This window comes from Hypanus sabinus, chromosome 15 (assembly GCF_030144855.1).
Source record: "Hypanus sabinus isolate sHypSab1 chromosome 15, sHypSab1.hap1, whole genome shotgun sequence".
In the NCBI taxonomy this organism is placed as follows: domain Eukaryota; kingdom Metazoa; phylum Chordata; class Chondrichthyes; order Myliobatiformes; family Dasyatidae; genus Hypanus; species Hypanus sabinus.
In genome coordinates, this window is record NC_082720.1 from 54744541 (window position 1) to 54758340 (window position 13800).

At 43.7% G+C, this 13800-nt stretch overlaps 1 protein-coding gene across 4 annotated transcripts in view; it reads left to right on the forward strand.

Moving 5' to 3' along the window:
* tmco6 (transmembrane and coiled-coil domains 6) overlaps nt 1–13800 on the forward strand; it is a 77261-nt gene that overhangs the window by 24127 nt on the left and 39334 nt on the right. For all 4 annotated transcript variants that reach the window (XR_009515912.1, XM_059990441.1, XM_059990442.1 and 1 more), the window contains exons 7-8: nt 624–740; nt 3544–3658. Coding sequence is in view for 3 of the 4 variants with exons in the window: in XM_059990441.1 (XP_059846424.1) it covers nt 624–740; nt 3544–3658 (232 nt within the window). In the remaining variant the exon portion in view is untranslated. The remainder of the gene's footprint in view (nt 1–623; nt 741–3543; nt 3659–13800) is intronic.

The window sequence follows — 13800 nt, forward strand, 5'->3', positions numbered from 1 at the left end:
ATAAAAATCATACATAAAGACTGTGCAAAAGAAGGTAAACTGCAAATAAATATTAAGATTGAGAACATGAGTTGTAAAGAATCATTGAAAATGAATCTGTAGGTTGTGGAATCAGTTCACTGTTGAGGTGAGTGAAGATATTAATACTGGTTCAGGAGCAAGCTGATTGAAGGGTAATAATTGTTCCTGGTCCTGATAGTGTGGGACCCAAAGTTCCTGTACCTCTTCCCCAATGGCAGCTGCACAAAGAAAACATGGCCCAAATGGTGGGTTCTTTGTACTGTAGCGGTTAGCATGACACTCTTACATCTCGGCGTCGGAATTTTATTCTGGTGTCCTCTGTAAGGAGGTCTTGCTTTCTTCCCACGAGTACATTGCCACAGACCAACGATGTACTGGTTTATTCCAGATCCAGAGGTCTGTAATTAGGCTACTGTTAAATCGGTGGGTTGCTGGGCATTGAGGCTCGTTGGGCCAGAAGGAGCTGTTCCACGCTGTTTCTGTAAATAAATAAATGTCAGTTCTTTTAGTCAATTTTGATACTTTTTTTTCAAACTTGTGTTTTTGTTGTTTACAATCATTTCTCTCCCTGACTTGTGTATAATTATTTTGAATCTCGACAGTGCGGTTCTGGAAGCCAGCTTGACTCCACGTTTGATCCATCTGTTGGACCCGGATTCGGAATTTGGGATGCCAACGGCTGTGGAGTCCGCCTGGTGTCTGCATTACATCGTGAGTAGGTAACAAGCTCACACAACTGGCTGTAGTCCCAATTCCCCATCCAGTTCAGATATAGGAGCAGTATTAAGCCATTTGGCCCAATGAGTCTGTTCCACCTGTCCTTCATGGCTAATTTATTACCCCTCTCAACTCTATTTTCCTGCCTTCTCCCTGTAGCCTTTGATGCCCTGAGTGATCAAGAACCTATCAAGCTCTTCTCTAAATCTACTCTATGACTTGGCCTCCACAGCCTTCTGTGGCAATGATTTCCACAGATTCACCGCCCTCTGGCTAAAGAAATTCCTCATCATCTCTGATCTAAATGGATGTCCCTCTATTCTGAGGCTGTGTCACTGGTACTAGACTCCCCCACTATTGGAAATATCCTCTCCACATCCACTCTATCTAGACCTTTCACTATTCACTAGGTTTCAATCATTGAAACTGACTCCCTCATTCTTCTGAACTCCAGCAAGTACAGGCCCAGAGCCATCAAACACTCTTCATTTGTTAACCCTTTCATTCCTGGGATCATTAGGTAGGTTAACTATTACATAGAACAGTACAGACCCTTCAGCCCACTGTGTAGTACTCACCTTTTAACCTACTCCAAGATCAATCTAACCCTTCCCTCACACATAGCCCTCCATTTTTCTATCATTCATGTGGCTATCTAGTAGTAGGCAACCGTCAACCCCAGGGGATCATGAGCTTGTGCATCTGATGGACTGTGTCCTCTCCAGTGTGGGAAAATCTGAAGCACTGGCTGTTGCCCAGGCAGCAGGTTCCCCTCTCCACATCACTGATGTAGTCCAAGGGAAGGGTAAGCACCGATACAGCTTGGCTCCAGTGTCGTCACAGAGGTTGCCAGAGTGAAATTGTAAACAGCATCAAGCTGCCTTAGTTTGCCCTGCTCCAGATTGCTTCCTCGGGGTTTACTCCCAAAGCCTCTCCCATGGGTGGGTATGGCCACAAGGCAGCGGAGGTTTAAAATCCGTGTTTTCTTTCTCCTCAGCGGGCTGCCAGCCAAGGCTGATGAGCCCCACCTACCCAAAGCAACTGGTTTTATGGCACCAGTGTTACATCATTGCCCCTTCTCTTGTCAGTAGAAACAGTTCTGCCAGGCCTAGCCACATGTGAAGGCCAAGACCTGGAGCTGGCTGTCAGAGGCTGTTAGAGACACACCCCATTTTGAGCACTTCCACTTCCAGCTATGATAACCTTAGGAACCGTATCTAAGAGTTCGGTAAATGCCCCTACTGTGTCTGCCTCTACCACCATCCCTAGCAGGGCATTCCATGTACTCACCACTCTGTTTAAAAAAACAACAACAACCTCTGACATCCCCCCTCTACTTTCCACCAATCACCTTAAAATAAAGTGCTCTTCTGCTAGCCATTTCCATTCTGAGGAAAGTCACTAAACTATGCCACTTTGCATCTTGTTTACCCCTGTCAGGCCACCTCTCATCCTCCTCTCCAAAGAGAAAGACCCCAGTTTGCTCAACCTATCCTCATAAGACATGCTCTCTAAACCAGGCAGCATCCTGATAAATCTCTGCACCCTCTCTAAAGCTTCCCCATCCTTCCTATTATGTGGTGACCTGAGCTGAACACAATACTCCAAGCATGGTTATTCTATGGATATGATTCCATATGACGCAGCTGCAGTTATCCATGTGTCATTGTCCTTTGCAGAGTGACATACTGGGACAAATTGTTGACAGTAAAGATTTAACCCTTCGGATATGGGTCTAAAGTCACATCTAGGTCTGGACCAGGTAGAAACAGTTGGTTCACTTCTCCAAAGGGATATTCAAAGTTCATGGAAAATTTATTATCAAATCTATAAATATAAATATGCACGCACGCACGCATGCACACACACACAGTATTTCACCATGTACAGCCCTGAGATTCTTTTTCTTGCAGGCATACACAGTACATACAAAAACCATAGTTGAATTAAAGACCACACCCAACAGGACGGACAAACAACCAATGTGTAAAAGACCACAAACTGTGCAAATACAAAAGAGAAAAATAATAATAAATAAATATTAGGCAATAAATATCAATAGGAAGAGATGAAGAGTCTTTGAAAGTGAGTTATAGATCAAGGGTACAGTTTAATGAAGTTGAGGTAAGTTATCCCCTCTGGTTCAGGAGCATGATGGTTGAGTGGACATTGGATAACACAGTACAGAAACAGGCTTTTCAGACCATGATGTTATGCCAAACTAATTGAAGTTGTAATTAAATACCCAACTAAATTAATCCTATCTGCAGACACAATATCCATATCCCTCCATTGTCTGCATGTTCTTTGAATCTCCCTTTGCCGACCTAAGAGCTTTTTTCAATGCCATCATTACACCCACCATTCTCTGTGTGTGTTTTAAAAAAAATAATAATAACAGCAACTTGTTCCAGATATCTCCTTTAAAGTTACTGCCTCTCACCCTAAATCAGGGTCTCCCAATCTTTTTTTATGCCATGGACCTCTACTATTAACCAGACGGTCCATTATACTTAACACAAAGTGCATTTACAGCACAAGTTTTAAAAATAATCAGTATAAAACTACTGGCACTTCATATGTGGTGATTAATACGTGAAAATTACTAGAAGTTACAATAAGTACAAACAGAGAGCAAAAATAGTGAGGTCGTGTTCCTGAACCTTTTAGAAATCTGATGGCTGAGAAGAAGAAGCAGTTCCGAAAACATTGAATGTATGTCTTCAGGGCTCCTTTACCTCCTCCCCGAAGGGGAAGAGGGCTAATTGAAACACTCATCTCTCTCTCTCTCTGTTTCCTTTGCAGTGGTGTCAACTGTGAATGTCTGGTCTCTCAGGGCCTTGTGCACCAAGCTGTACGACTGCTGATAGCTTTGGGCAATGCCATTGATTCCAGCACAACAACAGATGGTGTGGAATTGGTAAGTAAAGCTGGGAGATCCTTTAATTTATCCCCACATGCCCATCGTCAGTGCCATTTCAGAGTAGGACAGGATCCATCTAATGCATAATAGAAAGAAAAATCACTGTTTATGCAATGCCGTTTATAGCCTTGGGACTTTCTGAAGCACTTTACTGCTTGTTTTTATGAAGCGTGGATGTTGTAAAGTGGGAAATGCCACAGTTTCTTATATAGAAAGATTAACTTTATTTGCCACACATGTGTTGAAACTTGGTGAAATGCGTCATTTGCACCAACGACCAACACAGTCCGAGGATGTGCTGGGAGCAGCTATGCTTCCAGTCCCAATGCAGCATGCCCACAGCTTACTAATCCTAACCCAAACGTCTTTGGAATATGGGAGGAAACCTGCATGATCACGGGGAGAGTACAAACTCCTTACAGAGATCAGCAGGAATTGAACCCCCAATTGCTGGTGCTGTAACATTGAGGGTCGATGACCGTGAACTCCAAAACCCCCTTCTAAATTCTAAATATTTAGTAAAAATCATTATCCGCTGCAGGGATAAAGGAAGAACTTAAATTTTTACAGAATCTTTTGCATCTGAGTAGTGTCAGACCATTAGTAATTAGACCATTAGTAATATAATCCTGGGCAGTTGTTCCTGCTGTTCCTTGGAAATTTTCTTCCCTTATTCAAAGTATGCTTTGCCATGATAAACCGAACTCGGGATGGAGGAGCAACACCTCATATTCCGTTTGGGTAGCCTTCAACCTGATGACATGAACATTGATTTCTCTGTCTTTTGATGATCTCTCCCCCTCCCCATTCTCTTCATTTCCCTTTCTGGTTCCCCTCTTACTTCTCCTCATCTGCTCATCGCTTCCCTCTGGTGACCTTCCTCGTTCCCTTACTCCCATGGTCCACGGACCTCTCCCGTCAGATACCTTCTTAAGCCCTTTTTCTCTTCCACCTATCACCTATTTGTTTAGAGAGAGAGCGAGATTAAAAGAAGCAAATGGGTCTTTCCGGAGGAGACACAGGATTGCATAGAGGCAGAGAGTTTCAAAGAAGCAAGCAGGGGCAGTCAGCACGTTTTGCATGCCACAGTTCCCCAGGAGACATTGGATTGTGCATAATTGGGCAGTTGGCAAGGTCCAGTAAAATCAAGTTTAAGTGGAGTGGCCATTGTGAAGGGGAGCAGTTTTAGAGGGGGGGAGCTGAAGTTCGACTCATCGAACCTTTGGCAAAGACCAGTCAAGATAGTGGAATGTTCCTCTTGCAGGATATGGGAAGGCAGGGGACCTCCAGTGTTCCTGATGACTACACCTGCATTGTTGGAGCTAGAACTGGATGAATTCTGGACCATTTGGGAAGCTGAGGGATTGGTAGACAGGACATAGAGGTAGTTACACCCAAGGTGTAGGACATAAATAACTGGGTGTCCATCAAGAGGGGAACAGGGGATGGATAGCCAGTGCAAAGTGCCCCTGTGGCCATTGCTCTCAACAGCTATACTTGTACTCTTGATACACTTTGGGTACCGCTGAGGGGTTGACCTCGCACAGGAAAGCCACAGCAGTCAGGTTTCTGGCAGAGTCTGGCTCTGTGACTCTGAAGGGAAGTTTGGGGGGTGGGGGGAGAAGATGTAAGCTGTAGTAATAGGAGATTCATTGGTTAGGGGAATGGGCAGGAAGTTCAGTGGACGCGAATGAGATTCCCAAATGTTATGTTGCCTCCTGGTTGCCAGGGTCAGGGACATCACAGATTGAGTTCACAGCATTCTAAATGGGAGGGTGAACAGCAAGAGATCATGTTCCACATCGGTTCCAATGACATGGATAGGATGAGTGATGAGGTTCTGCATACGGAATACAGGGAGTTACATGATAAGGTAAATGGCAGGTCCTACTGTATTGTGATCTCAGGATTGCTACCCATGCCATGTGCTAGTGAGGCCAGAACTAGGAAGACTGTACAGTTTAATATGTGCCTAAGAAGTTGGTGTAGGAGGGAGGGCTTCAGATTTTTGGATAATTTGGCTCTCTTCCTGGAAGGTAGGACCTGTACAGAAGGAATGGTTTACACCTGAACTGAAGGGGCACTGATACCCAAGTAGGAAGGTTTGCTAATGCTGCATAGTGGAGTTTAAGCTAGAATTACAGGGGGATGAGAATCAGGGTACCAAAACAGTTAGTAGAGAGGTTGTGCAGACATGTGTTGTTAAGCCTACATATAAAACCAGGAAGCAAAAGGTTGAACATGGTGGGTCTAATGTTCTGAGCTGTGTACATTTCAAGGCCGCCACCATCATCTCCGTGCCAAAGAAGTCTTCAGTGTCCTGCCTAAATGACTACCATCACGTTGCACTCACATCCATCATCATGAAGTGCTTCGAGAGGCTCGTCATGAGGCACATCAAGACCCTGCTGACCCCCTCACTGGACCCCCTGCAGTTCGCGTACCGTCCCAACCGCTCAACAGACGACCCACCCAGACAAAAAAAGACACATACATTCCGATGCTGTTCATAGACTTCAGTTCAGCATTCAACACAATCATCCCTCAGAAACTAATTGGAAAGCTGAACCTACTCCCTCTGCAAATGGATCCGAGACTTCCTGACTGGGAGAGCTCAGTCAGTCCGGATCAGGAGCAGCATCTCCAACACCATCACACTGAGCACGGGGGCTCCCCAGGGTTGCGTGCTCAGTCCACTGCTGTTCACTCTGCTGACCCACAACTGTGCTGCAACACACAGCTCAAATCACATCATCAAGTTCACCAATGACCGTAGTGGGTCTCATCAGCAAGAATGATGAGTCAGCTTGCAGAGAGGAGGTGCAGCGGCTAACGGACTGATGCGGAGCCAACAACCTGTCTCTGAATGTGAACAAAACAAAAGAGATCGTTGTTGACTTCAGGAGGGCATGGAGCAACCACTCCCCACTGAACATCGACGGCTGCTCAGTAGAGATCGTTAAGAGCACCAAATTTCTTGGTGTTCACCTGGTGGGGAATCTCACCTGGTCCCTCAACGCCAACTCCATAGCAAAGAAAGCCCAGCAGTGTCTCTACTTTCTGCAAAGGCTGAGGAAAGTCCATCTCCCAACCCCCATCCTCACCACGTTCTACAGGGGTTGTATTGAGAGCATCCTGAGCAGCTGCATCACTGCCTGTTTCGGAAATTGCACCATCTAGGATCACAAGACCCTGCAGTGGATAGTGAGGTCAGCTGAGAAGATCATCAAGGTCTCTCTTCCCGCCATTACAGACATTTACACTACATGCTGCATCCGCAAAGCAAACAGCATTATAAAGGATCCCACGCACTGCTCATACAAACTCTTCTCCCTCCTGCCGTCTGGGAAAAGGCACTGAAGCATTCGGGCTCTCATGACCAGACTATGTAACAGTTTCTTCCCCCAAGCCATCAGACTCCTCAATACCCAGAGTCTGGACTGACTCCTTGTCTTGTTTATTATTTATTGTAATGCCTGCACTGTTGTGTGCACTTTATGCAGTCCTGGGTAGGTCTGTAGTCTAGTGTAGTTTTTTTTCTGTGTTTTTTTATGTAGTTCAGTCTAGTTTTTGTACTGTGTCATGCAACACCATGGTCCTGAAAAACGTTGTCTCGTTTTTACTGTATACTGTACCAGCAGTTATGGTCGAAATGACAATAAAAGTGACTTCACTTGACATTTCAATGCAAGGAGTATTATAGGAAAGGCAGATGAGCTTAGGGCATGGATCAGCATGTGGAATAATGACAATGCAGCCATTGCTGAGACTTGATTGCAGGAAGGGCAGGACTGGCAGCTCAGTGTTCTAGGGTTCTGTTGCTTCAGACTTGATAGAGTGGGAGGAATTAAGGTGGAGGGGTGGCATTACTAATCAGGGAAAATGCCACTGCGGTGTTTAGTCAGGACCTACTGAAGAGCTCGCCTAGTGAGACTTTATGGGTAGAACTGAGGAATAAGAAAGGTACCACCACATTAATGGGATTATATTATAGCCACAATCCGTGGGTTTTTGAGGAGAAAATCTGTTGAGAGATCGCAGACTGTTGCAAGTTTGTGATATGAGGTGATTTTAACTTTCCACATATTGTCTGGGAGTCCCATACAAAAGGGCTAGTTGGGAAATCAGCGGCAGGAGCAGGCCATAGCAATGAGCTTTCTCGCAGGTCGCTGATGCTTGTTTACCAAGTGTGGCAGCCGTTATTGGGAGTAGGTCAGTGGTGAGTGTAGGAGTGTCAGGCTTTGGCTCAAAAGAGGCATTGTCTCTTAGTAAACTTCTGTTAAAGTTCCCTTCTTGCTGTACCTAGTGTAATAAATGGCTGTTGTGTTCTCCATGCCAGATGTTGAAGTCCTGAGAGACTCTGGATCTCCTAGGGAACTACATCTGTCTGAAATGCCTTCAGCTGCAGCTCCTTGAAAACGGTGTCAGGGATCTGGAGCAGCAGCTGGATGACCTTCCACTTGTACGTGAGAGTGAGGAGATAATCGATCAGAGTTATAGGGAAGTAGTCACTCCTACTTTGTAGGAGGTGAGTAGCTGAGTGACTGTCGGGAGACAGTGAATAGGCAGTGTATAGTTGGAGACCAGGCTGCTGGTGCTGAAGGTAAGTCCATGGTGCTTAAGGGAAAGGGGGAGAAGGGAGGAATGTAGTGATAGAGGATTCTGTAGTCAGGGGAACAGTCAGGCAATTCTGTGGATGTGAATGGGATAGTTGAATGATATGTTGCCTCCCAGGCACCAGGGTCAGTGACATCTTGGATTGCGTCCACAGCATTTTGGAGAGAGGGGGAGAGAGAGCCAGGTATCGTGGTACATATTGGTACCAATGACATAGGAAGGAAAAGCACAGGTTCTGACCAGAATATTTAGAGAGCTAGGTAGAAAGCTGAGAAGCAGGACCTCCAGGGTAGGAATTTCTGGTTTGCTGTCTGTACCACGCGCCAGTGAGGGCAGAAACAGGATGATTTGGCAGATTATTGTGTGGCTGAGAAGCTGGTGCAGGGGAGAGGGTTTCGGGTTCTTTGATCATCAGAATCTCTTCTGAGGGGTATGACCTGTTCAAAAGCAATGGGTTGTACCTGAACCCAAGGAGGGCCAATATTCTCGCAGGCAGGTTTGAGAGGGTTTAAACTAATTTGGCAGTGGAGTGGAAACCAGAGTGAAGGGACTCAGGATAGGATGGATGGTAAAAAAAGAACAGATAGCATGCAGTCAGACTGTCAGGAAGGGCAGGCAGATGATAGGACATAATTGCAGTGAGCAGGGTGAGTATCAGTGCATTAGGGATGCAGAATCAAAAAGGATAGCAAATACAACACTCACCAAAGTGTTGTATTTCAATGCATGGAGTATACGAAATAAGGTGGATCATCTTGGTGCAGTTTTACAGATTGTCAGGTACGATGTTGTGACCATCACTGAATCGTGGCTGAAACATGGTTATAGTTAGGAGTTGAATATACAAGATTACATGTTGTATTGATGGGTTACAAAGATCAGCAGAGTGGGTGGCATGCCTCTGCTGGTAAAGAATGGCATTAGGTTATTAAAAAGATGTGACCCAGGAGTGGAAGATGTCGAATCCTTGTGGATTGAGTTCAGAAACTGCAGGGTAAAAGGTCCCTGATGGCAATTAAATGCAGGCCTCCCAACAGTAGCTGGGATGTGAACTACAAATTACAACAGGAAATAGAAAAGGTGTGTCAAAAGAACCATGTTATGATGATTATGGGAGATTTCAACATGCAGATTGATTGGGAAAATCAGGTTGGTAATGGGTCTCAAGAGAGTGAGTTTGTTGAATGACAATGAGATGGCTTCTTAGAGCAGCTTGTCATTGAGCACACTGGGGGATCAGCCAAGCAGGTTTGGGGTGGTATGTAATGAACTTTAGGTTATTAGGGAGCTCAAGGTAAGAGAACACTTAGGAAGCAATAATCGCAAAATGATTGAGTTCAACTTGAAATTTGATAGTCTGACATAGCAGTATTTCAGTGGAGTAAAGGAAATTACAGTGGTACGAGAGGAGTGGCTAAAGTAAATTGGAAGGAGCTGCTGGCAGGGATGACAGCAGAGCAGCAATGGTGTGAGTTTCTGGGAAAAATGAGGAGGGTGCAGGATAAATAATATTTGAAAAACTAAGAAATACTCAAATGGCAAAATAGTACATATGTGGCTGACAAGGGAAGTCAAAGCTCATTGAAAAGCAAAAGAAAAAGCATACAACAACACAAAAATTTGTGGTAAGACAGAGGATTGGGAAGCTTTTAAAAACCTAGAGAGAACAACTAAAAGAATTGCTAGGAGGGAGAAGATGAAATATGAAAGCAAGCTAGCAAATAATATCAAAGTGGATAATAAAATCTTTTTCAAATTTACAAAAAAACAGAGATGAGAGTGGAAATAATGCCAGAGGAATAATAACAGGGAACAAGGAGATGGCAGACAAACTAAGTGAGTATTTTGCATCAGGCTTCACTGTGGAAGATGCTACCAGCATGCCAGATATTGAAGGGTGCGAGGGAGCAGAAATGAGTGCAGTTAATGTTACAAGGGAGAAGGTGCTCAAAAAGCTGAAAGACCTAAGGGTACATAAATCACCTGGGCCAGATGAACTGCACCCTGGGGTTCTGAAAGAGATAGCGGTAGAGAATGTGAAAGCATTAGAAATGATCTTTCAAAAATCATTGGATCCTGGCACAGTGCCAGAGGACTGGAAAATTGCAAATGTCACTCCACTCTATAAGAAAGAAGGAAGGTAGCAAAAAGGAAATTATGGACCAGTAAGCCTGACCTCAGTGGTTGGGAAGACGTTGGAGTCGATGGTTAAGGATGAGGTTATGGAATACTTAGTGACAGGTGTGTTGCCTTTATGGCAGTTACTTAGTTTATAATATTTTTGTTTAGTAATTCATTTGTTAGCATTCTAGTTAAAGTTAGGATTGTTTAAAGTAAATTCATTGTCTGTGAGATATCGCATCCAGTTTCGCCGCGTCCTGTGGGAAAATACCGGTTTGGAGAAACGGGGAGGTGGGGGTCGAGACATGTGCGAGCGCAAGCAGCAGCAATGTTTTCTCTCTACGCACCAGAAACATAGTGAAGGCAACGCTGTAAGTCATGAGATAATCAATATGTTGAATTAAAATGTTAACGCCGATCCTGTTAAAAGTAACGACGGTCGATAAGGTTTATGTTTTCGTTAGTTAAAGAGTTGCGGATAGTTTGCGTTGAAGTGTATTTAAAGCAGTCAATGGCGTAGGTAGATTCTGACTATGCTGCACTTTAATGTAATGTAGTTGTTGTAGTTTTACTTTTGCAAGTATTTACGATGTAAATGTAATATTAAGAAGGAAACAACTGCTGTACAAATCTTGTATTGTTTTATCAACAGTTTTCACCATACGTTAATGTGGAAGAGTGAACAGTAAATGGTTAATCTTACTGTGATCCTGTCGTCATTGACAAAGGTTTAACTTGGTGTTTAGTTTGGCGTTCTGTTACACCCGAGCGAGAACACTACAACAGGACAGGATAGGACAAAGTCAGCATTGCTTCATTAAGGAAAAGTCTTGCCTGACAAACCTGTTGGAATTCTTTGAGGAGATTACAAGTCGGATAGATAAAGGGGATGTAGTGGATGTTATATATTTGGATTTTCAGAAGGCCATTGATAAGATGCGACCTATGGGGCTGCTCACCAAGTTAAAGCCCATGGTATTACAGGAAAGTTACTAACATGGTTAGAGCATTGGCTGATTGGTAGGAGGCAACAAGAGGGAATAAAAGGATCCTTGTCTGGTTGGCTGCCATGACTTGTAGTGTTCCGCAGGGGTCTGTGTTGGGACAGTTTTTTATGCTGTATATCAGTGATTAAATGATGGAATCATTGGCTTTGTTGCCAAGTTCGCAGATAATACAAAGATTGGTGAAGGGGCAGGTAGTGTTGAGGAAACAGGTAGGATACAGAAGGACTTAGACATATTGGGAGAATGGGCAAGAAAGTGGCAGATGAAATACCATGTTGGAAAATGCATGGTCATGCACTTTGATTGAAGAAATAAATGTGCAGACTATTTTCTAAATGGGGAGAAACTCCAAAAATCTGAGATGCAAAGGGGCTTAGGAGTCCTTGTGCAGAACACCCCAAAGGATAATTTGCAGGTTGAGTTGGTGGTGAGGAGGGCAAATACAATGTTAGCATTCATTTCAACAGGTCTAGAGTTCAGGAACAGGGATGTGATGCTGAGGCTTTATAAGGCATTGATGAGGCCTTACCTTGAGATTTGTGAACAGATTTGGGCTCCCCATCGAAGAAAAGATGTAGTGACATTGGAGTGGGTGAAGAGGAAGTTCACAAGGATGATTCTGGGAAGGAAAAGGTTATCATACAAGGAATGTTTAATAGCTCCAGGCCTGTACTTGCTGGAATTTAGAAGGATGAGGAAGGATCTCATTGAAACCATTCGAATGTTGAAAGGACTAGACAGAATAGATGTAGAAAGGATGTTTCCTATGGTGGGGGTTCAAGGACAAGAAGTTACAGCCTCAGGATATAAGACCATAAGATATAGGAGCAGAAGTAGGCCATTCGGCCTGAGGAGTCTGATCCAATTCTTCTAGTCATCCCAACTCTCTGCCTTCTCCCCATGCCGTTTGACACCCTGGCTAATCAAGAGCCTATCTATCTCTGCCCTAAGTGCCTCCACAGCCATTTGTGGTAACAAACAGATTTATCAACCTCTGACGAAAGTAATTTCTCTGCATCTCTGTTTTAAATGGATGTCCTTTAATCCTGAAGTTGTGCCCTCTTGTCCTAGACTCCCCTACCATGGGAAATAACTTTGTCATATCTAATCTGTTCAGGCCTTTTAATATTCAGAATGTTTCTATCAAATTTCCCCCCTCATTCTCCTGAACTCCAGGGACTACAGCAGAAGAGTGCCAGAAGTCCCTCATTCCGTAACCCTTTCATTCCTGGAATCATTCTTGTGAATCTTCTCTGAACCTTTTCCAATGTCAGTTTATCCTTTCTAAAATACAGAGGGGCATCAATCTATAACATAGATGCTGAGAAATTTCTCTAGCCAAAGGGTGGTGAATTTGTGGAGTTTATTACCACAGACAGCTGTAGCCAGGTTGTTGGGTGTATTTAAGGTAGAGCTTGATAGGTTCTTGATTGGACACGGCATCAAAGGTTATGGGAAGAAGGCCGGGGAATGGGATTGAGGAGGGGAAAAAAGGATCAGCCATGGTTAAAAGGCGGAGCAAACACAATGGGCCAAAAGGGATAATTTGACTCTTGTGTCTTATGGTCTTATGGAAAGAGTTTGTAAAATGTCTTCAGGAAAGTTTTCTTAATCAGTACATACCAGTTCCAACTAGAGAGCATGTGATATGAAATCTTGTATTAGAAAATGAGACAGGGCACGTGACAGAAGTTTGTGATACTTTGCATTTAGTGAATGTAATGACGTTAGTTTCAAAGTAATTATGAAAAAGGATAGTTCTGGTCTGCAGTTTGAGAGTCTAAATTGGAGAAAGTCCAATTTTGATGATATCTGAAAGGGTCTGGCAAATGTGGATTGGGTAAGGCTGTTTTCTGGCAAAGGTGTATTTAGTAACTGAGGCCTCAAACTGAAATTTTGAGAGTGCAAAATTTGTGTGTGTCTATCAGAATAACAGACAAAGATAACAGACCTTGCTTTTCGAGAGATATTGAGGTCCTAATTAAGAAAAAGAAGGTGCTGCATACAGTTGCAAGAAAAAGTTTGTGAATCCTTTGCAATTACCTGGTTTTCTGCATTAAAATGATATCTGATCTTCCTCTAAGCCACAATAGTAGACAAACGCAATCTGCTTCTACTAATAACAACCTAGACAGCTTGCAACTGTTGAGGGAACACAATGAAATCAAAATTGTATCAGGATATTTCACAGGATAATGTCAGGGTAGCAGTCCATTATCTGAAGCTTAGTAGAAGTTTGATGATGCAACAAGACAATGATCCAAAACATAAGAGTAAATCTACAACAGAATGATTTGAAAAGAAAATTTGTGCTTTGGAATGGACAAGTCAAGAGTCCAGACCTTAACCCAACTGGGATGCTGTGGCATGATCTGAAGAGGGCTGTTTATGCAA